Source organism: Halichoeres trimaculatus, unplaced genomic scaffold (assembly GCF_033239565.1).
Source record: "Halichoeres trimaculatus isolate MK-OKI-2021-1 unplaced genomic scaffold, fHalTri1.1 fHalTri1_scaffold_8, whole genome shotgun sequence".
Lineage (NCBI taxonomy): Eukaryota > Metazoa > Chordata > Actinopteri > Labriformes > Labridae > Halichoeres > Halichoeres trimaculatus.
The window spans coordinates 6,623,813-6,651,529 of NW_027437186.1; the positions used below are offsets into that span (position 1 = coordinate 6,623,813).

A 27,717-nucleotide genomic window follows, 5' to 3' on the forward strand; every position below is an offset into this window, starting at 1 on the left:
CTTTTAGGGTAAAACGCAAAAGTTTAGTTGCGTTTCAGCCTCACTTTTACACGGAAACGGTATTTCAGTTGACCTCAAACACAAACTTTTGAAAACGACCTCCAGAGTGGGATTTTTCTGAAACGCTGCCGACACTGTTGTCGTGTAAAAAGTAACCCCTAAATTCCACCGCACGCGCTGCGCAGCACAGCGGTCTTGCTCCGATTGTCAAACCTCACTGGAAGCAGCGATGCGCCGCTCAGTCCGGAGGGGGAGGGCTGGTCCTCGGAGAGGTGACTTCCTGTCTAGTCATTTTTTTTTTTATCAAGAGTCAATTTACGAGGTTTGGAAGCAGCCGCACAGAAAATAGACCTGTAGCGTGTTTCTCGTGCCTGGACACGCGCTGACGCTTCAGCGGCGTTTTCAGTGGAAACCCTGACGTCACACTCCGCTTCGTTCGAGCGCATACAACGGGACGACAGTATCGTTGTTACCATCGTCGTGGTCTACTGTGTCGTGTTTGTACTGCTGAATCTGCTGACTGTCTTTAACAAAATGAGCATCTGTTGCTCCACTTCTGCTCTTAGTATTCACCAATACATCAGATGATCAGCTCAACTCTACTTCAGTGGAGATCTCCCAAAAGCAACTTCTGAACAAGACAGTTATAGCACCACCTACAGGCCTGGCATGCTTACTACAGCGTTTTCGGTCCCTCTGCGTTTCTCGTGTAAAAGCAGATTTTTTCCCTGCGTTTTAGTGTTTTCAGATAAAATGGGGCCTAAATTTGACTGTTCAAACTCGACCCAAGACTCAGTCATCCCTCAATCAAGAGGTCTTTACACAGCAGCCTTTGCCATCACTGAGTGAATGTGGTGTGAACGTGGTGTGAACGTGGTGTGAACGTGGTGTGAACGTGTGAATGTGAGGAACAACGTAAATCTCTTGGAGTGGTCTAAAGACAAAGCGCTCTATAAACACAGTCCTTTTACCCTTTCTCTGCAGACTCTCAGTGACAAACCAGAGCCCGTGCCCTCACCGTTTCTCAGACTCAACATCAGTAAGGTTACCTCAGCAACTACCAGCAGTCAGGACGTCCTGGCATGTGACGTGATGTCTGAGTCAACAGGCTCAAAGGAGTGACAGTAGAGGTAGCCCTTCATGCTGTGGTGGTCCAGGTGGCAGCAGTGAGTGGACTCATTGTTTCTGTGCTGGGTTTAAGGTCAGTGTGTGGTGGGCTCTGTTAGGGTTGGTCCAAACAACTTCAATAGATAAGATTTCTGAATCCATCCCAAACTCAGCAGCAGTTTCCTTCCCTTACATCCTAAGAAGCAAAGATGACATTTCCACACAGCTTTTGTACTGTAGCATAGAAAACTAGCTGTTCTGCTACAACTGGACAAACATCCTTGGCGTGAAACGGGAGCGAGGTTAACACCACATCTGAAGACGGCTTGACTCGGTGATGTGGTTTTCTGCGCAGAGTGTGTGTGGGTGTGTGTGTGTGTGTGCCTGGCTGGGTCAGGTAAGTCTGGATGATACCTTCTGAGCCATGAGGAGCAGCAGCAGTGCAGTAAAGGTGGAGCTGGAGCTAACAGTGAGAGGATGGTGATGGTGGGACTGCTGTCAGTTTTCAGCCAGGGATAGTGCCAGAGCTGCCTGCAGTGCTGCCTCTTCATCAATGCTGTAGTCCTGACAAACACAAAAACCACACAATGAAGCTCTGATCTCATCACTGGAAGCGTGTGAAGCATCTGTAATTCAAAGAGCATGATGGGAGATGACTTCTGAACAAAATAAATGTTGTTTCATGCGATTACAACAGAGAACCATGAGAACATTTATCAAAATATACAAGAACTCAGATCTCACCTCTCACGAATATTATTCAAATTATTCTGGAAACACACTCATTGGTTTTATTTCAATCAGCTCATACAGAGTTTCTCTGAGTACAAGTTAAGATGTGTAACACATCTGTTCAAGTCAACAGATACTGAGACACAGAAAGAACCATCAGGTTTTAGAGAAGTGAGCATCCTTCCTATCAGCCTTCAGTAAAAGTTACAGTTGGATTTTAAGACCTGTTGATAAATTGCACAAGTTTACATTTTGCACTGCTGGAACTTTAAAAGGTTATGAGTAGAGTTTCAGAATGCATGAAGAAGAAACATGAGTGAGATGAAAACTTGAGTAAAGAATTCATTGAAAACTACAATTTAAGTAAAATGGTTTGTTCATCAAATACCACAGCTCAAAAAACCCTGAAAACCACTTAAATAAAAATAAAAGTTTGAAAAATGACTCATTGATGAGGAGCTCCACTGTTCTTGATGTGAGTGTTTCTAGGAGGTTAGTGGGTACGTTGCTCCAAGTGGTGAAGATGTCTTCATGGAGGATCGTCCCCTGTCTGGACCTGATGTCCATTTCTGTAAACGTCCCTCTCCATCCATCCCCAAATGTTGTCAGAGTGATTTAAATCAGGGGAAAAACCCAGTCATTACCACACAGACCAGGGCCCTCAGTCATGAAGGAGGCCCCCTGCAACATCTCCACAGAGCCAGCCGCTGTTTGACGCCCCTGACCAACCTGAAGCTCCATTGGTCCATTGAAAGAAAAAGCCCCAGATCATGATGGCGCCCCCTCCACTGTGCCGCTGTGAAAACATCTCCAGTGGGATCTCCTGGTCATGTCAGTAACGTTGAAGCCATCAGGACATCAAGGTTCAGTTTTTTTCTCCTCAGAGAATCAAACTTTCAGTGTCTTATGTTTGCTGCTCTCTTTGGGTCAAGGGTTGTCCAAAGTCTTGATGAATAGCCAATCAGATCCTCTGTCTCAGCGCTAGTGAAATGGTTTTGGGTCTATCTCTGGACTTTTTTTCCCCCTAACCCTCAGGATCTTTGAAGAAATCCAAAATGGCGGTCTTACTGCGTCCAACCTCAGCAGTGATGGCGTGTTGTGAGAGGCCTTGCTGATTCAGCTCAACAGTCGGACCACGTTCAAAGAGAGAAAGATTTACCATCAGGAGGTCATGACAGAGAGAATACCTGACAGAAAACGACACTGAATCCACATTTTTGAGCAGATTTAGTCTTTTAAAGGCTGTGGTCTTAAACTTTTGATCAGCTGATTTAATATTAACCTTACTAATTAACCTTTGATTGTTGTTTGCAATAAATTGGATATACAATTTTTGTCTCTCTCCTATTTCTTCTTTTCGCATTTTGAAACTCTACTTAAAACCTCCCCAAGATCCAACAGTGCAAGATGTAAAGTTATGCACATTTTAACTTGTCTTAAAATTTAACTAGGTGTACTCAAGGAGGAAAGAATCCTGAGGTCTGAACTTACAACAAACGTGTCGTAGGAGAACTTGTGTCTGTGCAGGAGATGCTGGAGGAAGTTTGAGCTCTTGTAGCTGGGGTCTCCCCATGGCATGGCTGAGCACACTGGACACACCTGGAAATACAAACACACTCTTTACTTTGAGACGGTGTAATTCAATAACTCACTGCCTTTCTTTGTCATTGTGCAGCTGGCTCACTTTACGTCATGAGAGACTCTGAACAAAATGAGAAGACAGGAGGGTGCCACAGGTCACAGGTAGGTGAGAAGGTACCAAGGTAAATAGAAACATTCAGTGTTGTGTCATAGTTGGGGGTGAGGCATCTCATGGGGGAAACCAATCCTTTTCTCCTGCCTGCAAAAATGCGACCCCATAGATTTCAAACCCTGATGTTAATGCAAAACAGTCTGTTTATCCTTCACTGAGTCATTACTGACAACGAGTCGTTGATAAACAATCAGAACAGGATCAGATTGTTGTTGTTGGAAAAGACTGGATAAAAAATCCTACTTATAGAACCCACAGATACTGTTTACTACCCGGTTAAACCACAGCCCTGGGGACAGCTCTGGGGTTAAGGACATATCAGCATGTGGGCAGCAGGTCTTAAGATCACTTCTATTGACTGGCTACAGCACTAATGGCTCTTTTCCACTAGCACGCCTTGGCCCTACTCTACTTGGCCCTACTCGATTAGCGGTGTGTTTCCACTAGTCTGGTATCTCCTAAAACAAGACAATTTTAGGACCTACTCCGCTCTGGTCCAAGCGAGCCAATACTAAAAGATGACGTCACCTACAGCCGGCTACTGATTGGTCAGACACTGTCATCATGGATGAGTCAAAAGCGCGGCGCCCAAAACAAGACGAGACATAAGAGGACGAGAGCCACCCTGCATTTTTAAACAACTGCAAGAACGGTGTTCTTGCAAGTTTCTCCCTGTTTCAACGACGAGGTCCAGACCTTTTTGGGTTTGGTGGCCGAGGACAGGATCCAACGGGAGCTGGACGGAGCCACAAGGAACAAAAACGTGTATCAGTAAGTCTCCAAGATGTTTTATGGTGACCCCGCCCCCCAGTGGTCAAAGAACCAGGCTAGTGGAAACACGCTGCAAATCGAGCAGAGTAGGGCCAAGGCGTGGTCGTGGAAAAGGGCCATAAGACACAGCTGAGACAGGAAAGTGTTTACAAGAAGAGTGGGCTCTCACCACTTTATTAGGGTCATTACGGTGGTTTTCCATACAGTGCTTCACCAGTTCCTGCTGGTCCAGGTTTCTGGCCCCGCAAAAAGGACACACAAATGTGGACCGGTTCGGTATATTGCTGCACAAAAAGAACAAACAAACAGTGTGGGTTATTACCAATGTGTATTAGACCAGTCTACCATTCTGACATCACCAACATGTTACATCAGTGTTTTCAGATTTGTTTAAAGAGGGTTCACTTCATTTTTCTTAGACATGGATGTTAGGTAACAATGCCTTCTTTACATGTGCAGATTTTCTTAACTCTAAATATTAATATGTTGTAGAAATCCCTGAATCTGTCTGTAAACTGATCAAAATGTTCTGTTATAACTAAAGCATGAGATATTCACAAAGATTTGCTTAAATTATGTCATCGCACAAAAAATGTCCGAACTGGTTCATGACGCGTCAGAGGCATGGGCCTCCACCTTAAACAGGCCTCCAGAGGGCTGGCCAATCGGATAGAGGGGGTTTGAGGCCTTAATGAGCAAGCAGCTAAAATGAAGCATTACAAACACTGGGTGAAATAAAGGTTTTCTAAAAAAACAGTGTGAAGAAAAAAAGTTGTTTTATTTAGTTGTAAATTATTTGAAGCTACTGCAGGAGTACCAGAGGGACAGGATACAGATTTTTTTAAATTATAATACCCCCCTTTAAACATTTGGACAAACAGTTTTTCCCCCACTAAGAGAGTCAGGATATACAGACCTGATCAAAATCTTAAGACAGACAGATTTTGGCTTTAATAGCATGTGGTCTTAAACTTTTGATCAGTGATAAACAACCTATTTCATTTTTTTTTTTTTAATTACAAGTTCCAAATGTTTTTTGTCGCACTCCCCCTTCTTGCTTTTGTACATATTAGCTCTACTTAAAACCTCATTAAGATCCAAATGTGCAAAATTCATATTCCAGCAATTTTTCAACTGGTCTTAAGATTTTGATCTGGTCTGTATTTCAAGCAGACACAGTATTATGGATGACGGTTAGAGTACCTTGGTATGGGCTGGGAGGTGGGGACAACTGGAACAAACTTAGGACAGTTAGCTATCTGCTCTTGTACTTTGGAGCAGGAAGCGATGTGAGACCTCATCTTTACCAGAGCCACCTGTGGACACACACATACACACAAAATGTTATGACTGCACAGTTACACAAAACTGGTTTCAAGCACACGGTTTGCATCACATAAAGATTATTACTACCATCTTCATTTTGAATTCAACTTAGTGAAACTCATGATTGACTCTCCTGTGAAAACATCACTGTCCTCACTGCAGCAGCTGTGGGAGGTGATACATTCAAACTTCTGATGCACCGTCACACCCATGAGGAAGAAATGACTGACGCGTACCTTCTTGCTACAACCCCTGCAGGGCGCTTTATAAGAGGCCAGCTGCTTTTCCACACTGGAAGAGCGCTCCACCTTCTTCGGGTCAAAAGGGACACGACAGAGAGGGCAGAGGGGCGAGGTCACCTGAAGACACGGCTGCAGACATTCCCCACAAAACCTGAGAGAGCAGAGGCACACATGTCATGGTTAAATGAAATCAGAGTGATGTTGATGATTCTCCCTCCGTCCTGTTCCAGATTTATCCCTCTTCTCCAGGGAGCCTTCTCTTATCTGAGGCGCTCTCTACTGCTCAGTTACACCAATAATCAACAACACAACGAGCCCACAGAAGCTCATTAAAACCCACATTAGTTTCTGCTCACAGAGTGGAAGTAAGCTGCTGTTTCATTATGTTAATCTTCTGTAAATTTGCATTTGAAAGTGTTCTATTATAATGATACTGATATCTCACAACACAGAAAACTGAATCTTCTGGATAAATCTGAAAATACGACAAAACTAACAATAACTTCTATTGTTCTACAATGTTTCTATTAAATCAGCCGATAAAAGTAAAAGAAATGACACATTTCACATCCTCTTATTGACGTTATTTCCATAACAAGGATGAGGATTCAACATTTGAAGTAGGATGTTTGTTTTGTCAGGAATACATCTGTAAATTCAAGTTCCCTTTGTCATGGCAATTTATACACATACAAACTTTTTCTCCTGTCCAAAATTTACTTTACGGTGTCGGATGAATACTGCAGCACTTATATGCCTGAGCAGTGTGTTCACCTCCAGCTGTATTTATGTAAATGAGACTTCTACTGTCTTAAGATTCTAAACCAAGTAAGGCAAGATGAGGCAAATTCTGTGAATTCATCCTAATGTGCTTAAAATAGTGACTTCAAAATAATCACAGCGCGGCGTCACCGCAGAGACAACACATGTTTGGACTAAAAAGAAAAATGAAAAATGATCTTGATGAAGTATTTAAAAAATATTGATTAAAAAGAAAGTGGAGTGCTTTTCCAGAGCTGTGTTTCTAAGTATGGGTCAGTGCAAAGCGAGCATTAGTGTTAGTGTTTCCTTAAATCACCATCAGCAGCAGGGCTGTAAAAATAGCTGTATTTTCAACTAGAAATAGAACAGAGGTCTGCTCTGTTCTTTGTTGTTCAATGCCATCAGCTCTTATTTTCTTAAACTAGTCGAAAGCAGCACATCAAAATGCTCTATTAGTATTTTTTTCTTTCAGTGTGTAAATCTGGAGCCAGTGTGAGGCAATAGGCTGACTGAGCGCCTCTTTGTTACATGATGTCACCCATCAGTGAGGAGCTTCTAACCAACTGGGACACACGACTCAGCCTGAGGTACGACCACTGGGACTGCGGCTCAGACCAGTTGTTTGTTTGGTTTTCTGCCGTCTTCACAGAAGAATCCTCACAAAGACGATTCCACTTCCGTCTTTAACAAGCTCAGCTTAGGAAGCAATGAAAACTTTCTGCTCTAATTGGATTAACGTGTGAGTCATAACACTGCAACATAAAGGTGGTTCTGCATGTCGTACAAGTGTGTGACAACTTACACACCCTGTCTGCAGTGATACGTCCATGTCCTTTTCTGCAAACACTGTCACTCTGTATTTTTAAAATACGTCTAAAACCAGACGTATTGATATTTTTACAACTCTGTTTTTCTAAAACCTTAAAGTATAAAACAGCTAAACTCGTGTATCATAGCTTTATGTTTGGAAAAATTCAATCAATTTACAAACACTACTGATGGGTGCTAAATTATTCTCTGGAAAATGTGATCAAATTTAGTTTCAAACACAATCTGATAGACAAACCAGAAAGCTAACACAAAGAATACAATGCTCTCTGTGTGTGGACCACAAAGGCATGGGTGCATCCCATTCAAAGTAAAACAGCTCTGTGGTTTTAAACTGTGAGCTTTAAATCTGTTTAAGAAGGTTAATACCAAAAGAAAAAAAGCATACAGTTAAATATCTTGAGTAAAAAATGTCTTATCAGACTTTTATGAGCTACATTCACCAGACATGCCAAGAAAAAGTCTTATTTCAATATCATTTCAAGACAAAAATGGGGCCTGAATTGCTTGTCCTTTGCACTTTCACACTGTCTTTCATTTCAGTTTGTTCACAGAAAAAAATTCCACATGCAGCACAAATAAAAAATCATTACGGTTTGACTGTTTGTCACATTAAAGAGCACATAGATCAATGTTATTAGGATGCTAAATGACATAAAGTGCAGCCCGTTGTATCAGAATCTGATTTTTTTTTTTTTGGATCCCCTAGGGGAAATCACTTTTTTGATACAGCTACTCCCATTCAAAAAAGTGTTAAAATATATAAATTTCAAAATATAAGCACAAGTTTCATGTATGTTTAATTGTATATTTGATTTTAAGGAAATATGACCTTGTTAACCCATCTGAATCATCCACAAAGTGCCTCTACACTGCAAAACCTCGAGTCAAACAAATGTTTATGTCCTTTTTTAGTTAAAGTTGTCTTTATAGACTTAATATGAGCTACATTCAACTGACATGTCACGAAAATACATTATCTTAAAATATTAAAGAAGAAAAATGAGGCCTGAATTGCTTGGAAAGAAAAAAAATCTGCCAATGGGTTAAGAAAATGTGTTAGTCGAATTTCTGGAAATAAGAATAATGTCTTTTTACAAGAAACTAAATAGTACATTTTGACAAACGCTTTTAAGAAATCACAGTGTTATTTGAGATTTTCAATGTATGAAACAAGACTGGATTTGTCAGGTGAATGTGGTCCATTTTAAGTGCAATATGATGATTTCTGTCAGGAAATAAGACACTTGTTTAGATTTCAATTTTGCAGTGCATGTCTGCCAAAGACATTACAATGATGTGGGAAGGATCAGCTCCACCAGACACAAAACATGTCAAACACACGAGGCTACATGCTGTACTGTAACTTTCTGCATGTCCACACAGTAACTCATGAAAACAATGAACATCTGCTTTACGTGTGAGCACAGCTGGCGATGCTGACGGGTTTGTGGTACACCTCCAGGCAGATGGGACAGGAGAACTGGCTCTCGATGCCTTCCGCCGGGGCAGCCACTGAACCGGTGCCGCTGCTGGGATGCTGCTGCTGGCGGAGCTGGGTGCTCGCAGAGACAAAGCTCCGAAACATCGCCATCATGGAGCCGAAGAGGATCTGAAATTGTCGACAACAGAGCGCTGCCAGAGAGAGGAAGCTGTCCAACTGTTCAAACTGTGACTGTCTATTGTTTTATCCGTACAGCAGTTTGAATATATACCGTGCAAACATGGTGGCTCCGTCACCTACGTATCATACATTTACCCTCCACAAAGAAAAACACGACTTTTCCCTGGCTGGAGAAGACATGCTGGAGAAGTAAACATTGGGAGCAGAGCTCGTTGGTGAGAGTCAGCGCGTTGCTAAGAGGATGACCTGGATAAAAAGCACAGATTTACAAGCTCACACAGCACACTACACGCTGCATCCACTTGACTGTCAGATTAGCGGTTTTCTACCAAGGCCAGTGAACGCTCGTGAAGGACACGAGAGGCTACAACAAAAGCCCTCCACGCGCTTTGCTTTATGGGAGTTGATGTCCTGTTTTTCTCTCAGGTTCACTATTCTGCAGCCTTTTCAAACTGCAATCCCAGACACCACTTCGGACCTGTACAGTAAGCACACTCGACCAAAAGTCAGAATAAAAAGACGAGTCAGTTCATCATTTTTAACACGGTTCATTTCTGGCACAGAGAAGGGAAACACAAAGGGACAAAGGGAGAGAAAAATATCAATCAATCATGTTTGATTTCAAATAAAACTTTTCATATTTATGACATTAACAATAAATCGTTTAAAATAACTACACTGTTGCCAATGAAGTTAAAATAAAACTATTTTCGACCTCTACCTCTGTTAAATGTCAATGTAGTTTTTATTTTGACTGTGATATGTTTGGGAAAGATTGATCAATCATTTGTTGTTGCTTTGTTTTTTAACACTTTATATGACAGGGGTGGCCAACCTGCGGCTCGTGAACCGCATGTGGCTCTTTGCCTTTCGGTGAGCGGCTCTTCTGCTACATAGTTATGAGTAGCGGTGTGCCAGTCAATCTAAAATATTGATATAGGCTACTGATGCCAAAGTTGGGATCAGTACTGATCAATACTTGAGTGATGTGATTGATACTTAAGTTTCAGTTTCTCTTCTCTACATGTGCTCCTCTTAATAGCTCATGTGCTCATATCTATCTATCTATCTATCTATCTATCTATCTAGATAGATAGATAGATAGATAGATAGATAGATAGATAGATGGATAGATAGATAGATAGATAGATAGATAGATGGATGGAACTTTGTGTCTTCTGCAATAAATCAGGCATTTGTCTTTGAAATTGCTCCAAATACGAATTTAAACACAATTATAAACACCACAAATCTTTGAAAATTGGAAACAACTTAATTTTCATTTTATGTCACTTTATATATGTGTGAAGAGAAATGCGTTTGTAAGACCACGTGTGTGACGTGGCTCTTTGTAGTACCATGATGATTTTTGTGGCTCTCTTCTGATTGGCCACCCCTGTTTTATGAAATTTTCATTTTTTACAACACGATTACCATACAGACAGACATCAAATGTAAATACAATATAATCATAATAGAAGAATGATAGAATTGTGTTTCATATATACATAAACAAACGCTGTTTTCTACAGGAGAAGAGAAGGGCCGTGGATTTTTCTCCTTTTTCAATGCACTTTGTTATTTGGTGATAATGACTCAACAGAAGGAGGTGAGGGAGCTCATCCAACAGAGTCCAGTTCTGAGTTTGAGGGTTCAGCTGGCAGGTCTTCAGTAGCAGCTGTGGGCTTGTCATATACTGGCTGATGTTCTCTGAGTCCTGAACGGCAGTGACTTCTTGAGGCTGATCAGCAGGTCAATCTGCCTACAGTTGAGGCTCAAACAGCACACAGATGGATTGTGCTGTGACACTAGTGATGATGTTTTACATCTCAACCTCAAAGCATTTCAGTTTTCTCTTCAGGGTGTCCTCAGGGTACATCCTCCTCACCTTCTCATCCATGGCGTGGACCATGTCGTCTTTCACAGACTTGGTAAAGTCGCCCTGATGAAGAGCCGTGCAGAGAAAAGCAGACAAGATTGAGGACAGCTTTAGTGATGCTGACAGCCACCTAACACAGCTTCTCCAGGGGCTTTTCTCCAGATATGCCATTGTTGGGTGCCCAGAAGCCCTGCATAACTGTGGGAACCAAATCCACAACCACCTTTTCAGGGCTGGGTTTTTCTGGAGACGGGAGCCCTCTGCAGCTGCTGGACCTGAGTGCTTGGCTGTGGATCTTGGGATTTTTGAATTAGGGATGCATGGCAACAGGTGAGTCCAGCTGTTGTCTGGCCTCAAGAGGGCTCTTCAGGGCGTTTTTTTTCTTCTTTTTTCAAAAATCCCCCCTATGCACATCGCTGCTTTCTGAGTTCAGGATGGTGTAAAAGTGAATTCTGAGGGGCACTGCACAATAATTCAAATTCTTTAATGGTGGAAAAGACAATCAGCTAAAGTGAAGGAGACACTAGAGTTCATGCATGACAATACACAAACACATGTCTCACATTATTACCAGTGCTGGTCGAGCTATATAAAATGTACAACATAGTTTCAGCAGGGTCTTCAGGAACCAAACCACACCAATCAGCTGATAAGTGACCTCTGACCCTCACTGAAAGGAAAAAAGGTAACATCAGAAAACACCGTATATTTGAATGTTTCAAAGACATTAAACTTTTGTAACCCTCTTTTCTGGCTTTTTACTCCAGTTCTTCTAACGTCGGGTAAGAAGCGGGCTACATGGTACTTCTAACTTCAGTTTTTTTTTATTCTTAACTTGACTCTGAAACAGACCAACACAGCAGTACAGTACACCATATGTCTCTCCTTAAACTCTGTTTTCTCTCCATCTGACTCTCACTCAAATCTTTCCCCCGGGTTAACGGGCAGGTACCAATGTTAAACCACATTAGAATGCCACACTGTTAGAGTTAGCCCTTTTTATTTTGTGTACAACTTTAGAGAAAACTGTTGTTTTGTTGAAGTTTGGATACAGTTGAGGAAATATTTTCATTGTTAAAACTTTTGACAACACATTTGAAGAAGTATAACTTCTCAACAGATTTGAAAGTGACTGTTAACCAAGGGCCAACATTCGCTTTAGTAAAATGAAGCCTATATGGAAGTGCTCATAGTCACTGTTGATCGAGGATTTGTTTGAGGCAGGCTGCAGAAAGACCAGAAACCACATACACACCAAGCCAAGAGGGTGAATTTCTTTCCAATGCCACAATTTAGAAGATATTTGGATTGTCCAATCAGAGACACAGCTTAGTTCATGTGACTGACGTGTGCCCTACAACTGATAGTAAGAAAGCTCAAAGTCCACATCACATCCAATATGGCTGCGTCCGTGGATTGGTTTCACTTCGCCGTTTCAGGAACAGACGTAGCAGAGACTGTGCCCTTGTCTATAGTGTTAATACATTTTTTTAATATTCACCAAAATGCAGCCCCATAATAATATGTAGTTCAGAAATAAATCCTTTATCAGTCCAGTAGGTGGGGTGTTGCAACACGTCGGATAGTGAACACCTCCAAGACCAACGAAGAAGAAGCGAAACAAGACGGCTCTTACGTCATCAACATGTGACAGTGTTTAGGTGATTGCAGCAGATACACGAGACACTCCTAAGCGGCGTGTATTACTGAGACTTAAAGTGATTGAAGTGGACTTTTAATCACAAGATAAGACATCCAGGATTCAGCGATATGTCTTAGAAAAAGGAGACTCTGTCTTCATTCTCTGTCAGCCTTGAATAAGTTTACCTGCTGTGAAGAAAGTGTCTGTTTAGGAAAGTTTGGAGTCAGTCTCACCTGACGGCTGGTTTCCGTGTTGGTTATCTTTTGTTTGATTTGTCAGTGGTTTTCCCGATGTGTCAGGTGTCTGAAGACTACAAAGATGAACTGGAACACTCGGCGGTACCCAGGTAAGTCTATATGGTTTCTGTCACCACAGTTATTCGACATGATGTTTATGTGTTTGTTTTCATATATATATATAAGACACTGAATACACTGTAAAAATTTTAGATAACAGAAGTAAAGTCGACTCAAATACCATCACAACTTCACCTCAGAGGACTTTATCAAAGTTACTTGACTACACAGAATTTGTAAGATGTGCACCATTCTCTAAAGAAAACACAAAAGAGCAGGCAAACGTTTATTTTTTATTGTTAATTGGAATTACTTTAAATTAAAAGATGACATTGAATAGCACAACCATTAAAAAGCCATGAAAATAAAGAAAATAAGATTCAAAAGTTTGCATACTCTAAATCAGCTGTACTGGTAAGTTTGTGTAGAAACTACGACACCAATATCTTAAGTATGTTTCGTACATTTGGATAAACCTGGGCACATAAATGATGGGCAGCAATGACCATATGTGGAAGCTCCTCTGTGGTATTCTTTAAACAATGGCTACATACTAATCCTACTTTGGCTGAATCAATGGCTGTGGATGCTGAAATCAGGTATTAAAAGAAGATGGTGTGCTGGTATGTGTGGGTACTTTTATAGGTACCGACCAAATTCAGTCAAAAGTACTGGGTACCGATTCATGTAAAATTAAAAGGTACCATGTTTAGGTACCTAAATGCAAACTTGTGACTGTAAGGGAGTGGAAGAGTAGGTGATTTTACATGCTGGACATGAACACAGCATTACAGGGTTATATATTGAGGAATAAATATGTTAAATAAAAATAATTTACATTTCATTATTGAAAAAATTGATATATTTTTTCCATCTACGCACACAAAAGTACCGAAAATTGGTACCGTTGACTACAGATACCGATTGCCAGGTACCGGGAATTTCTGCTTTCGTGTAGTTTAAGAAAATAAGAGCTGATGGCATTGAACAACAAAGAACAGAGCAGACCTCTGTTCTATTTCTAGTTGAAAATACAGCTATTTTTACAAATGTGAAAGGTACCCATCCCTAGGTATGTGGCTCGGTGCTAGAGTGGGTCGGCCACCATTGGAAGGTTTAGAGAAGGGTCTATATTCTACTTACCTGTATTATAAACATGGATGTAAAGTAGTATTGCTGAATGTTCAGACTAAACATGCAGATTTTCACTACAGATAGACCGATATGGATTTTTCAGGGCCGATACCCATTATTTGTAGTCAAGGAGGCTGATAACCAATATTTGAAGCCAATATTAATTTGCAGTCAAAGTGAAAGTAATGGTGTCACAATTTTGAATAATACAAACTCCAACACTTAACTTCATTCAAATACCTCTAAGCATGAGTTTATTAAACAGCTCACTAGGGCTGAACGATTTTAAGAAAAGATTGAATTGCGATTTTTCTGGCAGATATTGTGATTTCAATTCGATTCACGATTTTATTCAAATCAAGCTTTGGGATATTCACATGTAGGGCTGAACGATTTTAGGAAAAGATCTAATTTTTCTGGCAGATATTGCAATTCACGATTTTTTTATCGTCAATAGTGATGATAAATAATCTCTTTTCATCAACTTCTACCCCTAAACAGAGGCTTTGTGTTGTTGACCTGCTTACCAGCACTTTTAACATATAGATTGTCTACAAATTTGTAAAACAGAATGTGTATAATACTTGACACAACAGATCCTGAGTCAGTCAGGAGTGCTGCAAAAAATTGCTGCTTTGGCGATCTCAAAATTGCATCATCTAAAATTGCGATTTCGATCTGAAAACGATAAATTGCTCAGCCCTACAGCTCACAGACTTGGTAGCATGTTTTATAAAGTTAAATTAAAACTTAAAAAAATAAATAGCTAAAATTTTCCACAGTAAATAAAGTTTTCCAAATTTTCTATGTAACTGCAATAACTGTAGTAACTGCACTGCTGATTGGCTGTTACCCAAAGCCATGTCTCTGCTTGTAACCAATCAGATGGTACTGTGGGTGGGACAGTGCTGGGGACTGAGCAGTGACTGCGCCGCTGAATCAGAGCTGACACAACTCAGTTTTAAATTTGTTTTTTTTGCCGTCGGATTAACAAAAAGGCAGAAGCCGATATGCCTCAAAATGCCAAATATTGGCCCCAATAATCGGCCTGGCTGATAATCGGTCTATCCCTAATTTTCAAACCTCTACATATATTTATTAGTTGGAGAAATTCCTGAATTTGTCTGTAAACTGATCAAAATACTCTGTTCAAATAGCCTGAGATCTTTACCTGACTCTCTGAAATGATGAGGTCATCATATAAGGATTTCCTAACTGTTCATGACATGTTGGAGGAGCGGGCCTCAAACACTAATGTCTGCCCATAGCTTATTCCCCTACAGGCCTCTAGAGAGTTGACCAATCAGATGGAAAGGGGTTCGTGGAGTGCAGTCTTTAAAGAGACAGCAGTTAAAGCAAAGTGTTTCAGACATAGGCTGAATTAAGAGGTTTTAAAAATACTTGTGTTTACAGTTAACTAGGAAACTTCACTGAAAAGTGAAGCTCGAAGCATGCCATACCCATACATGGCAGCCAATCAGATTGAACCCTCATCGTTCAGCTGGGACGTTTGAGAACACATAACTCTGTTTCCCAGCGTATACATGAAACCATGAAACCAGAGTTTTCCAAACTCTCCAAGTTGGCTGGAGTTTTCAGAAAACGTGTAAAACTGCTGTTTGGTGTAGATGACAGGCCTTAATGTTCAAAAATATGTGTGGTTTCCCACATACCTGACTACATGACCTGAAAGACCACTAAAAAAAAGTTGCTTTTTGAGCTGTTAATCATTTAACAGGATACCAGTAGGACAGTATAGAGACTAAAAAGCACAACTTCCTCTTTAAGTTCTAGAAATAACATAAAACTGGACAGTAGATGAATAAATCAACTTTAGCCTTTCATTCTATGGTGGATTGTGTCATTCATGTGAGCTCTTACCTCCACAGAGAATCAGGGCTCTTTTGTATGACTGCATGGAAATGGGTGCGTAAGATATGAACTCATGATCATGTGGCTTTAAGAAATGTCTGTTTCTCTTTTGTTAGTGTTTCCAAAAAATGTGTCAAATGCAAGGAGGCGATTGCAGCAGTGGTCATCAGAGCTGGACATTCATACTGCAGGTAAGACCTGCTACACCTCTTTCATCTACTCTTCAAATGCAGGAGAATGTCATACCACAGTTAAAGCTATGGTCTACGATCCGAAACCCAGTTTGGCTGATGAGACACATTTGAAAAACGCAGTCTCTCTCACTCCCCCCCGTGTTTCAAGATCTCCTGGGGCGGTTTCTGCCGCGGAGGGGGTAGGAATCCTGGCGGAGGTAGCTACCTTGGCACAACACCACTGCCAGCTGATCAGAGCAGAGCCGACTGTGAGCGAGGCTTTACCTTTCTCTGCGTGTCTTCACCAGCTCAGTTTACAATGCTAAAGATGTGTGGCTAACTTATGCTAAAATCTATTGACAGAGCCGACCAGCAGCGTTCAGTCATTAGCCAGTACAGGCACAGACTAACCAGAGTTATTCAGCTGACATCTCCCACTGTGGTAAACAAAGTCATTACCTGTTCAACAGAAACTCAGCTGTCTCGGTGCCAGTCTTCAGTCCCAAATCCCTCTGCAGCTTTTTCCACTGGTCATACAATTCTCCAATATTCAGTCTCTGTCTGCACCTGTATCGCTCATAATTCTTCCTTGCTTCAGCCTTTTCCTTGAAACTTTTTCGTTTTCTTCCCTTCCCTGTGGAGGGTAACAGTAACAGCTTCCTGGTTTTGGTCTTCTCTGGCTCCATGACGCTTCGGTAGCTGAGCAGCTAGCTGACGTGAGAGGGGTAGTGGGGAAGGATGAGGTGGGACCATGGGCATGATGGTGCGAAGCGAGGGAGACGGGGGATTTGGTCAACTAGTATGCAGCTTTGCAGCGGATATACTGAATGGATTTTTTTTTTGTCTTTTTGGTCTTTATATTGTGTAGATTGGACCATGGGACCATAACAGCCCTATAAACGGTGTTATTAAGATTTACAAAGCTTCCAAATCGTACACCATAGCTTTAATCCGGATTAGCCTTTTGCATGGATCATGCGCATTTATGATCAAATCTGAGAGGGACTCACACCAAATGAAAGCCAACACTTCTTCTGCTTGAATCATAGTTCAAGCTGAGAGTTTTAGATGCTGTAATGTTGTTGTTCAGAGGTGTGGCTGAAAAAGGTAAAAAAATATATATGTTACATTGAGAGAGATTCACCAGGACTTAACACTCTGAGTTGTTTTTCCTTCTGCTTCAGGGGATGTTTCAAAGAATACTTCGTCCATAAGTTCAGAGCCATGTTAGGCAAAAACAGGATCATCTTTCCTGGAGAGAAGGTGAGCTCTGTGCTGTGTTTGTGTAACTTAATGATCATTGGAACAAGAAGTCATACTTTGCACAAATAGAAGACAGCAGCTTTTGAACTGAGGGAGTGTTGTCTCACCACAGGTGCTGCTTGCTGTATCTGGAGGTCCGTCTTCCTGCTCCCTGCTCAGTTTAGTTCAAGAGGTTTGTCAGCTTGTCTCACAGTCCAGTCTTTCTTTCATCGCTATACTACAGCCAGCGTTTATTCATAGAAATCACAATAGTCTGTGATGACTGAAAATATTTCTTTCCTTCAGGGTTTGAGTCTGAACGCTCACAAGAAGCTGAGATTCCTACCCGGCATTGCCTACATTGATGGTAAAAAACACAACACGTGTCCCTCTTGGACTGAGTTTAATGATCAATCAAGTGTCTGGTGCAGTTTTGTTGGTTTTAGAAAGATGCTGTTAAAACAGTCATCATTGGTCATGCTTGTGTTTTCCAGAGGGGGGCGCTACAGGTCAGTCTGAAGAGGAGAGACAGAGGACAGTGGCTGAGCTGCGAGCTGTTTTCAAAGCCACCGGTTTCCCTTTCTACATTATTCCTCTGGAACAGGTCAGTGTGGACAACAGAAAGCTCTGCTTTACTTCAGCAACAAGATTTTCACATTTTAACACTCAATATTAAAATTATAAGACCAGTTAAAAGAACTGTGCATAAATTTACATCTTGCACTGTTGGATGTTCAGAAGGTTTTAAGTAGAGTTTTAAAATGCAAAAGAAAGAAATGGGAGTGAGAGAAAAAAAACTGAGTGAGCAATTTATTGAAAACAACAATAAAAGGTAAATATTCTGTTCATCAGCTGATCAACATTTAAAAGACAAAATCTGCTCAAAAATGTGGATTCAGTGATTTTCTGTCAGGTATTCTGACTGCCATGACCTCCTAATAGTAAAGGCTAAAAATCTCTCTCTCTGTGAACGTGGTTGGATTGTTGAGCTGCATCAGCAAGGCCTCTCACAGCACTTCATCACTGCTGAGGTTGGACGCAGTAAGACTGACATTTTGAAGTTCTTCAAAGATCCTGAGGGTTATGGATCAAAGAAGTCCAGAGGTAGATCCAAAAACATTTCACCAGCACTGTGCCAGAGGATCTGATTGGCTGTTCGTCAAGACACAGGACAATCCTCGACCCAAACAAAGGCTGTTACTGGAACCGACTGCAGCGCAACAACTATCAGAGACCATCTGAGAGAGAAGAGCTTTAAGAACAAAACACATCTTCAAAGGCCTTGTCTCCTTCAACGCAACAAACTCACAGCTTGGAGGCAAGAAGTGGGAGTGTGACAAAAAGCACTTTGAAAAAGTAATTTATTGAAAACAATTAAACAAAAATAGGCTGTTTATCAGCTGATCCACAGGCTATTAAAGCCAAAATTGGCTCGTAATTTTAGTTTTCTGTCAGGCATTCACACGGTCATGCCTTCCTGATGGCTAAAGCTAAGAAGCTGTCTCTTCTCAAATGTGGTCGGATTGTCGAGCTGCATAAGCAAGGCCTCTTGCAGTGTGCTATTGCCATTCTACATTTTTCTAAAGATCCTGAGCATTATGGAACAACAAAGTAAAGAGGTAGACCCAAAAAATTTAACCTGCACTGAGCAGGAGGATCTGATTGGCTGTCCGACAAGACACAGGGCGGTCCTCAACCCAAATTAAGGCCCTTACTGGTGCCGACTGCAGCGCAATAACCCTATTTCCGCAGACAGCATCTGCAGGAAAGGGTTTCAAAAACAAAAAACAAATTCAAAAACCTCGTCTCCTTCAACGCCACAAACTCACCGTTTTGACTTTTTCAGAGAGCAGCAAACATGGGACACTGACAGGTGAAGAAAGTTTGATTCTCTGAGGAGAAAAACCTGAACCTTGACGTCCTGATGGCTTCAACATTTCTGATGTGACAAGGAGATCCCACTGGAGATGTTTTCACAACGGCACAGTGGAGGGGGCGCCATCATGATCTGTGGCTTTTTCCTTCAATGGACCAATGGAGCTTCAGGTTGGTCAGGGGTGTCAAACGGCGGCTGGCTCTGTGGAGATGTTGCAGGGGGCCTCCTTCATGACTGAGGGCCCTGGTCTGTGTGGGAATGACTGGGTTTTTCAACAGGACAATGCTGCAGGTCACAATGGGCGCCTGACAAAGGACTTCTTCCAGAGGAATCAGCTCACTCTTTGGACCATCCTGATGTTCCCCTGATCTAAATCACTCTGACAACATTTGGGGATGGATGGAGAGGGACGTTTACAGAGATGGACATCAGGTCCAGACAGTGGAGGATCCTCCATGAAGACATCTTCACCACCTGGAGCAACGTTCACACAAACCCCCCTGGAAACACCCGCATTAAGAAGAGTGGAGCTCCTCATTACCAAGTCATTTTGCAAACTTTTATTTCTATTTAAGTGGTTTTCAGGTTTTTGAACAGACTATTTCACTTAAATTGTTGCTTTGAATAAACTCCTTACTCAAGTTTTTGTCTCACTCACATTTCTTCTTGCATTCTGAAACTCTTTTTAAAACCTTTTTAGGATCCAGCAATGCAAAATGTAAAGTGATGCAATTTTTTAAATTGGTCTTAAAATTAGGATCAGGTGTGTTTATATGTCTATATTCAGGTATACAATCAATCAATTAGCACATGGTGGAAAAGTTTATTTTATTCAGTCGCACAGTTCAAAAAGCCAGACTCTCATGTTTCATAGATGAAGTTCACACAGAGTGAAATATTTCAAGCATGTATTTATTTTATTTGTGATGATCAACGGGACGGATTCTTGTGTAAATATCAAATGTGTCTACCTACATGGTTTCAGGTTCTGGACCTCCCCAGCTCAGTCCTGGTGGCGGCTCCAGCAGCATCAGATCAACCTGCCAGCGCGTACAAAGCAGCCGTGGATGACTTCATTCAGAGCGCCAGCAGCATCTGTTTGTCGCCAGCAGAGCAGGACCAAACATCACAGCCTGATGTTCAGGGGTCACGCACACCCGCCCTGCGGCAGCTGATGGGCTCAGTGAAGACTCTGACGGCTAAAGAAGACCTGCTGAGCACTTTAAGGTCAGACCGAGGAGCAGTGCTCTGTCTCACTGCTCTGCTGTAGTTCAGCAATATGCTCAAAGTGCTGTCGAAGTTTTTGTATTTCTTACTTTCAGTCCTCCCTGACTCCTCTGTGTGTTCTCAGGCAGCATCTGCTGGTGCACACAGCTCGAGCTGAGGGCTACAGCAAACTGATGCTTGGAGACAGCTGCACCAGACTGGCTGTTAAACTGCTCACCAGCGTGTCACTGGGCAGAGGAGCACAGCTGGCTCAGGACACGGTGCGTGAAGAGTGAAGAAACGCTGAATCTACTGAAAGAATAAAGAGAAAAAATGATTCTGATTTTATTTCAGACCAGATTGTGTTCACCCGCCGTTTTAATCAGGATGGAAATTAAACCTGATTTTGTGTGTGTGTGTGTGTGTGTGTGTGTGTGTGTGTGTGTGTGTGTGTGTGTGTGTGTGTGTGTGTGTGTGTGTGTGTGTGTTTGTGTGTGTGTTTGTGTGTGTGTTTCCGTGTGTGTGTGTGTGTGTGTGTGCGCGCGCTTGTTTTTGCAGGGTTTCTCAGACTCCAGGTATGGTGACATCACGTTGGTGAGGCCAATGAGGGACTACTCATCAAAGGAAATAGCTTACTACAATCACATGTTCAACGTGCCATCTGTTTTCATTCCTGGCCTGGAAACCAAGGTAAGGACCTCCTTTTTAGTTTGAAATGTTCAAGTTCAGCTCAGTAAAGCACTTTTAAAGGTCCCATATTCTGCTCCTTTTCTGCAGTTTAATGTGGATCATTGATGTCTTCATGAAATGGTAGAAACATGTTTTGGTCTAAAAAGCCAATACATCAAGCACAGCAGCATTGTTTCCAGGCTCTCATAGCCCCTCTGTTCAGAACGCTCTGATTTAGTGGGCGTGGCCTTCATATGTAAATGAGCCACCGCTGATACCGCCCCACTCTTCAGCGTCACTGAGAGTGGCACCATGTAACCATGACTACCGAGCTCTGAGTCCACAATGTATGAATGAAAACAGCGAAGCTCCTTTACGGTAACATTACAGGCTAAAACAACAGGCTAACCCCAGCTAAAGTTAGCATCCTGAAGCTAACACAGAGACAGGGGGGACACTGAGGAAAAGCTCTTACATCTGCTCCACAGCACACAGCATTTAAAATACTCACATTTCCAGGGTCCAAGGTTTGTTAGCAGATGGTTGATAATGCGCCTGGATTCAGGACCAGTCTATTCGCTAGCCCTCTGCTGTACTGTCCAAAGTTGGAAAAGCAGTCGGCCGTGAAGTGACTAGCGCACACATGTACAGTTTTACTGAGTGTAGCTGGAACATTTCCTTGATAAATGAACTCTAGACACTTAGTCTGTCTTCTTCCAAGATGGGAAGCTTGAGCATGGAACTATGTGGCTGTTAACAGCCAAGTACAAAGCAGTGATGGCTCTTCAACTTTGGCATTCTCCTCCCTGCTGCTGGAGAGGAGTGGGCACGGAGGGGGTTCGGGGGTATCTGCTCCAGTGGACCAATCAGGTCAGACTTGCTCCTGATTGGTCAAAAAAGGGAATCACTGACGTCAGCAAATCCCCAAAATCCAAACAGCTTGTTTTAGGTCAGGATTTTACATTCACAAGCACTACTAAGTACAGGTTTTTTCATTGCTCCTATTTCAACATGTGTACATCCCTCAGTGTGTGTTTGTGTGTGTGTGTGTGTGTGTGTGTGTGTGTGTGTGTGTGTGTGTGTGTGTGTGTGTGTGTGTGTGTCTGACCCACAGATGTCAGACAAAGCCAGTATCCAGCGTCTGACTGAGAGCTTCGTCACCAGACTGCAGGCAGACTTCCCTCATACGGTCAGCGCCATCTACAGGTCAGTAGTGTGCTCCTCCTCCCCTTGCTCTTCATCCTTTATACAGACAGCTGTAGATCCTCTCATATCACATCAAGAAAACAGCCATCTCATCAGATTTTTAGACAACAGGGTTTTGTCTTTAGAGCCACCTATCAAACCTTGACTGTGTACATCCTGAATTTGTTAAATGGTATGATGAAAGCTTCCTCTACGGTGGCTGGTAGGTGTCACCTGATTTGCAAAAGCAGCAACGCAAATGTAAAAGCCTCAGCACAATGGAAGTTAAGAGGACAGTTATCCTAACAGACATGGAAAAGTTGTGAAAGTCAGTAAATTATTTTCTTCTTTTTCTATCTTCAGTTATGATAAAAAGAGCTCATCCTAACGTTATTGATCCATAAAGCTAAACATAAGATGACATATTTTTCTGGTAAATAAAGAAAGTACTATGACTGATATTACAAGGTGAGACCCCTACAGAGTTTTATTTATCATAGATGACGTGAAAAAATCATTTACTCACTTTAGCAACTTCTCTGTGTCCGTTGGGATAACCAACCTTTTTAACTTCTGTTGTGTTTGCTCTTACATTCATGTTGTGGCTTTTGCAAATCATCTGACACTCACTGGCCACCATACTCCTCCACTGAAAACTGTTAAAAACAAAAGAATTTGTCACAAAACTAGTGTTGACCCCAAAAGTAGCACTATCCACGGTGAAGAGGTAAAAAAAAAAGTAAAATCATACAAGTATTTGGGCGCCTTGTTCGACTCCAGTCTGTAGTTCAGTGAAAACACAGACAGAATTGTCAAGCAAGCAAACCTGAGAATTAAACTGCTGTGGAAACTCAACACACTCAGTGTCAACAAATATATTTTATATCAATTAATGAAAGTTTTATTGAGAGTTTTCTACTATTGATGTGTTATTTATTTCCTTTACTGTATCTCATGTATACATTTTTCTTCTGTGGAGGTGTTGACAGTAAAGTTAAACTGCCTTTCTGGGACTAATAAAGTATTCTCAATGTAAAGTAGGAAATACAAGTACATCTGGTGAACTATTTTAAACTCTGTTGTTTAACCACCATAGACTGTATATAGAGTGGACAGCGTGGCCATTTACCATTGTACAGTTTTGAAGCCAAAATTCCCCTGTAGCCAGAGTCTGTGCAGTAGAGACAGTGAGGGATTCTTGGAGAATCTGAGTGGAGCCAGGTGACAAAAATGATATATTTTTTTCTTTGACAGTCTAATCACTTTTTGACTACTTATCGACATATTTTACTGTCCTCGAAAAAAATACACAAGAACGTCAGCTGTCAATTGTCATTAAACATGATGTAAAACCTTGTTTTTAACCTCGTTTAACTAATGAAAACGAAACTTTTCAGAAAAAAGGAGGACTTGAATACAAGGCAGCCAAATTATTTATTCAAATCACCACAACAATCAGATGTGTGGAACATTTCTCCAAGGTGTATTAATTTTTTTAAAGTGTGACCATCTGGAATGACTGGAGAGCTGGATTTTTTTGACCTACACTGCAGCCAGCCACCAGGGGGAGCAGTTTTTGTGGAGACCTCATTTTGAGCCGAGCAAGATGACATCCATTTTTTTTACAGTCCTTCTCCTTGTGTAAAGGACTTCTGATGAATTTTGCTCTCACCTCTTGGACCTGTGAATATTCTCTGTAACCATCTTTTGAGGAAAAAGTCTGCCTCACATTGTCTATAACTGATCTGAATGAAACTTAAGTGGTTTTTCAGTTAAAAAAATGTTTTTCATATGCTTCTAGGACCAGTGAGAAGCTGCAGACAGCGTGTGGGAGCCCCTCCACTGCCGACCTCTGTGACCGGTGTTTGTTCTGCATGTGTGCCCTGGATACGGCTGTGGGTGAGTATGGATCTGAACAGGATGTTTAAAGACTGATAATTAAAGATGAGAATGAAGTCACTTACTGGGTGAAGTAAGACTTTCACTTCCAGCTGAGGGGGAGTCTCAAGTGACTGACTGTCTATATGTCTGTGAGGCGATGGTTCTAATCCCTTTTAGTGAAGAGTACTATGCTGAAGTTGGGTGTCTTCTTTAAACTACACTTTTCTTTATTTCTTTATTACCTTTATGAGATGGGTTGTGAGGAGTTTGAAAGTGATCTTTAAAAAGTCTCCCTTCTAGATATATGCCTGATCCTAATCCACACTTCAAAATGAGATTATCTGCACCAATATTACTGGTTACAGGTTATTTTAAATTGCTACTTCGTAGCTTCAAGTTCGGGTCGACAAGGACCGGATTGATTTACAGCATGTCTAGGTCTCTATGACAACACCGTGATGAAGTTTAGTAGAGAGAAGAGATGAAGCACAAAAATCTGTGTTTTTCTCTGCTGAAAACAATTTCTGTGATTAATTTTGTAGTGATGGTGGACACTGGAGCCTAACGGTCTGACAGAAAAAAGGCAGAAGAGCAGAAGAAAAATAAATAGGAGAGTGATACTGCACTATGTAACTGTACTGATAAATATCTTACCTCAGCACGTTGTATCCAGTAAAAAGTTGTCTTGAACAAAGAAAATTTGTTTTGATTGGATCCCCATTGCATTCAAAACACATGCCTGGTTAAAAGTTATTTATGACAGTGTGCAGAAACTCCGGGCCACAAGGTGGCCAGGGAGTGCAATTAAAACAGATCCTCCTCATAGCATCTTTAGAAGCTGCTGAACAGATCCAGAAAACCACCTGACACAATGATTTCTAGATTTGACATTTCACTTTTAGATAAATGTCGATGACTGACTGAGTTTCTCCTGTTCCCTCCTATTTTCAGAGAGTGCTTCAGCCTTTAACATGACGCTGATCTCAGAGCAGCTCTCTCAGATTAAACCTTCTGGAAACGTCTCTGCTGAACTCGGCAAGCAAACCCCAGGTGAGTGATACTCTCAGTTCATAGTGTATCATCATTTTGAGTTCCCACGTGTTAATAAAGATCTGTTTCCTGTCACTCTGTTATCAGACGCTCCCCCCGGACAGTGCTGCTCCTCTGGAGGAGGAGAGGATTGTGGGAGAGCAGCAGGTGGTGGAGGCTGCTGTTCTTCAGCAAAGTGAGTGCTCAGTTGTTTATTCTCATCATGTTTAATCTGATGTTAGCGTCTAATCAGGGACTTCCAGCTCTCTTTGAGTGAGAACAGGGTTCATCCTGTGCAGGTTATAGGCCAGTCACAGGGCTGACTCATAGGGTCCTTCTCAGTCCACCAACATCCCTCTTTGTGTTAAGAACTATTTTAGGAGTCTAAAGCCTAGTTTATGCTTGACGCAGTCGCGTGGTTGCATGGTTCGCGCGCCACTAACGACGTCAACGCGCACCTCGTGACAGTCGGGCACGCTGGCACTTTGCGTGGTCATGCACCTCCAAGATTTTTAAACGTGTCGCAAGAGCCGCGAGTGGCGCTTCTAGATTTTCAAAATGGACGAAAAAGAGGGTAGACTTGCTGAGCTGGTATGCTCATATGAGCATTTATATAATCCATCATTAAGCGGTCGTAAAGACCATCAAATGGCACTGAACTCCTCATCTACAGCCCGCATGGGTTTCACGGGCTGGGTGTGTTCCCCATCAAGATGCCTCGCTGCATGCAACGGGCGGACAGACCACCTTCTTTTACGGCGCTGCTTTTGACTGCTCAACATCAGTAAACATAATAATTCCTCCTCCATTCGTAACTTTCGTGCCGCCATTGTTTTGGTCCCTATGTTAAGTCCACCTGACTTCACTTCGTCGCCTTTTGGTTGCTTTTACTGCTTTCTGTAAAATAATTTTCTCTACCGCCCCCTGTCTTTGCGGCGAGGATTACAACGGAGAATGCGCCAAGCATAAATGCCACTGCGCTCTATTGAGGTGCGCGCGCCACCCGAGAACGGAGCCAGGCAAAAGTATAGCCCTTGAAAAAGTAAATTCATACTTCATTGGCTCTTTTTTTACTCTGCACTAACATTTCAGGCCTCATTTTGCCTTTTAAAATCTTGATATAAGACTTTTTCAGGACCTGTCAAGTGAATTTGGCTCATGTAAAGTTTGATAAGCACAAGCTCTCGCTAAGATTCAAGTTTTTGCGCTCAATGCTAAGGGTGGGGAACTTAGATGTGTGTCAATTCTTCTTTAAAAATGTAATGAGTCCTGCTTGAATTTAAGCAAAATACATGCAAACATCATTATGGATTAAACATTGTGAGGAATAGAGGCTGATTTTACACAGGTCAGACTGAGTGTTTCCTGATCAGAGTAAGTCTGTGTGACTGTTTCGTTTCAGGGTACCACAGACTCCTGATCTGAGGAGTCTGCTGTGTTACAGCTGTCAGCGGACCACCAAAGACATGGTGAGTGACAAACACTGGATGTCCTGACTGGGTGTTGTTTTTACAACAGCAAATGACAACTCAATCCAAATTTTAATATGTTTCTTTTTTGCAAAACGTTGAGGTTGTTTTTGTTTACATCCAGGCCTCAGTGGATCGTCTCCCGCTCTACATCCTGTCAGAGGCTCAGAAGAGACAAAGGAGGTGCTTCAGTCTTCTCAGCACTTCTCACCATTGGATTCAAAACACAACACAATCTGCAGTTTTCTGACTTTTCACTGCTCTGACCTGTGATGTGGTTTGTTCGTAGGTCTCAGATGAGAGAGGAGATCAGCGAGTTCCTGCTGGATGATGGAGATTAGAAGGAGTCTCATAAAAACTGACGTGAAGCTCAGGATTTACCTCAAGCCATCAACTCCTAAAACTATGTCAGAATGTGCTTTTATCTGTGTACAGCTTTTGAATAAAGATGTTCATAACATCAGTGATTGGATCTGGTGATTGTCATATCAGAGGAAGAATGGAAAAAAATGTGAATGTACCAGTGGAAATGTACCAGTTCTCTATATTGTAAGGAGTTTGACTGGAAATGTCTAATGAGGTATTTCATTCCACCCTACCAGAAATCTCTTTATTCTAGCAACTCTGCAACCTCAAATCCCACACCAGGTCTGAGTTCGTGTACGCAAGTTTCATGTCAGTGGGGAGCGCGGTGCAGCGAGGGAAATCTGTCTGTGGAGGAGAATTTTTAGATCATATGAGGGCAAAACATTTTCAGAAATAAAAACTGATGTTCTTAGATTAATATTTAGATCCTTGAATCAGATTTGACACCAAGAATGTTTCTTACATTTCACTCTTCTTCACCAATAAAATACTTTGCTATGAAAGCAGCGTGAGCTGTCAGCTGATTTCTCCGTTTAAAAAAATGTTTCCTTTATTGGTTTACTTAAAAAAAAAAGAAAAGAAATAGAGAGGCGGTTATCAGTTTTGAATACACTCCCATTGCCGTAATAAAGTCTCCGCAGAGAACATTCAGA

At 41.8% G+C, this 27,717-nt stretch overlaps 2 protein-coding genes across 2 annotated transcripts; one reads left to right on the forward strand and one right to left on the reverse strand.

Moving 5' to 3' along the window:
* Positions 1-400: 400 nt before the first annotated feature.
* rnf166 (ring finger protein 166) lies at positions 401-9,353 on the reverse strand. The gene is made up of 7 exons (XM_074676038.1): positions 9,237-9,353; positions 8,940-9,133; positions 5,926-6,082; positions 5,567-5,679; positions 4,533-4,647; positions 3,331-3,438; positions 401-1,671 (listed from the first exon to the last, which is right to left on the reverse strand). The coding sequence occupies exons 2-7, from the start codon at positions 9,116-9,118 to the stop codon at positions 1,606-1,608; spliced, it is 738 nt and encodes a 245-aa protein (XP_074532139.1). The 5' UTR covers positions 9,119-9,133; positions 9,237-9,353; the 3' UTR covers positions 401-1,605.
* A 3,275-nt stretch (positions 9,354-12,628) lies between these two features.
* Positions 12,629-27,284, forward strand: ctu2 (cytosolic thiouridylase subunit 2 homolog (S. pombe)). Its single transcript, XM_074676594.1, has 16 exons — positions 12,629-13,012; positions 16,085-16,159; positions 17,326-17,404; positions 17,517-17,576; positions 17,690-17,750; positions 17,878-17,987; positions 20,245-20,486; positions 20,611-20,746; positions 21,024-21,155; positions 22,249-22,340; positions 24,121-24,218; positions 25,152-25,250; positions 25,338-25,425; positions 26,632-26,698; positions 26,823-26,881; positions 26,988-27,284. Exons 1-16 carry the CDS (start codon positions 12,957-12,959, stop codon positions 27,037-27,039), a joined length of 1,506 nt encoding a protein of 501 aa, XP_074532695.1. The 5' UTR covers positions 12,629-12,956; the 3' UTR covers positions 27,040-27,284.
* The last annotated feature ends 433 nt before the right edge of the window (positions 27,285-27,717 follow it).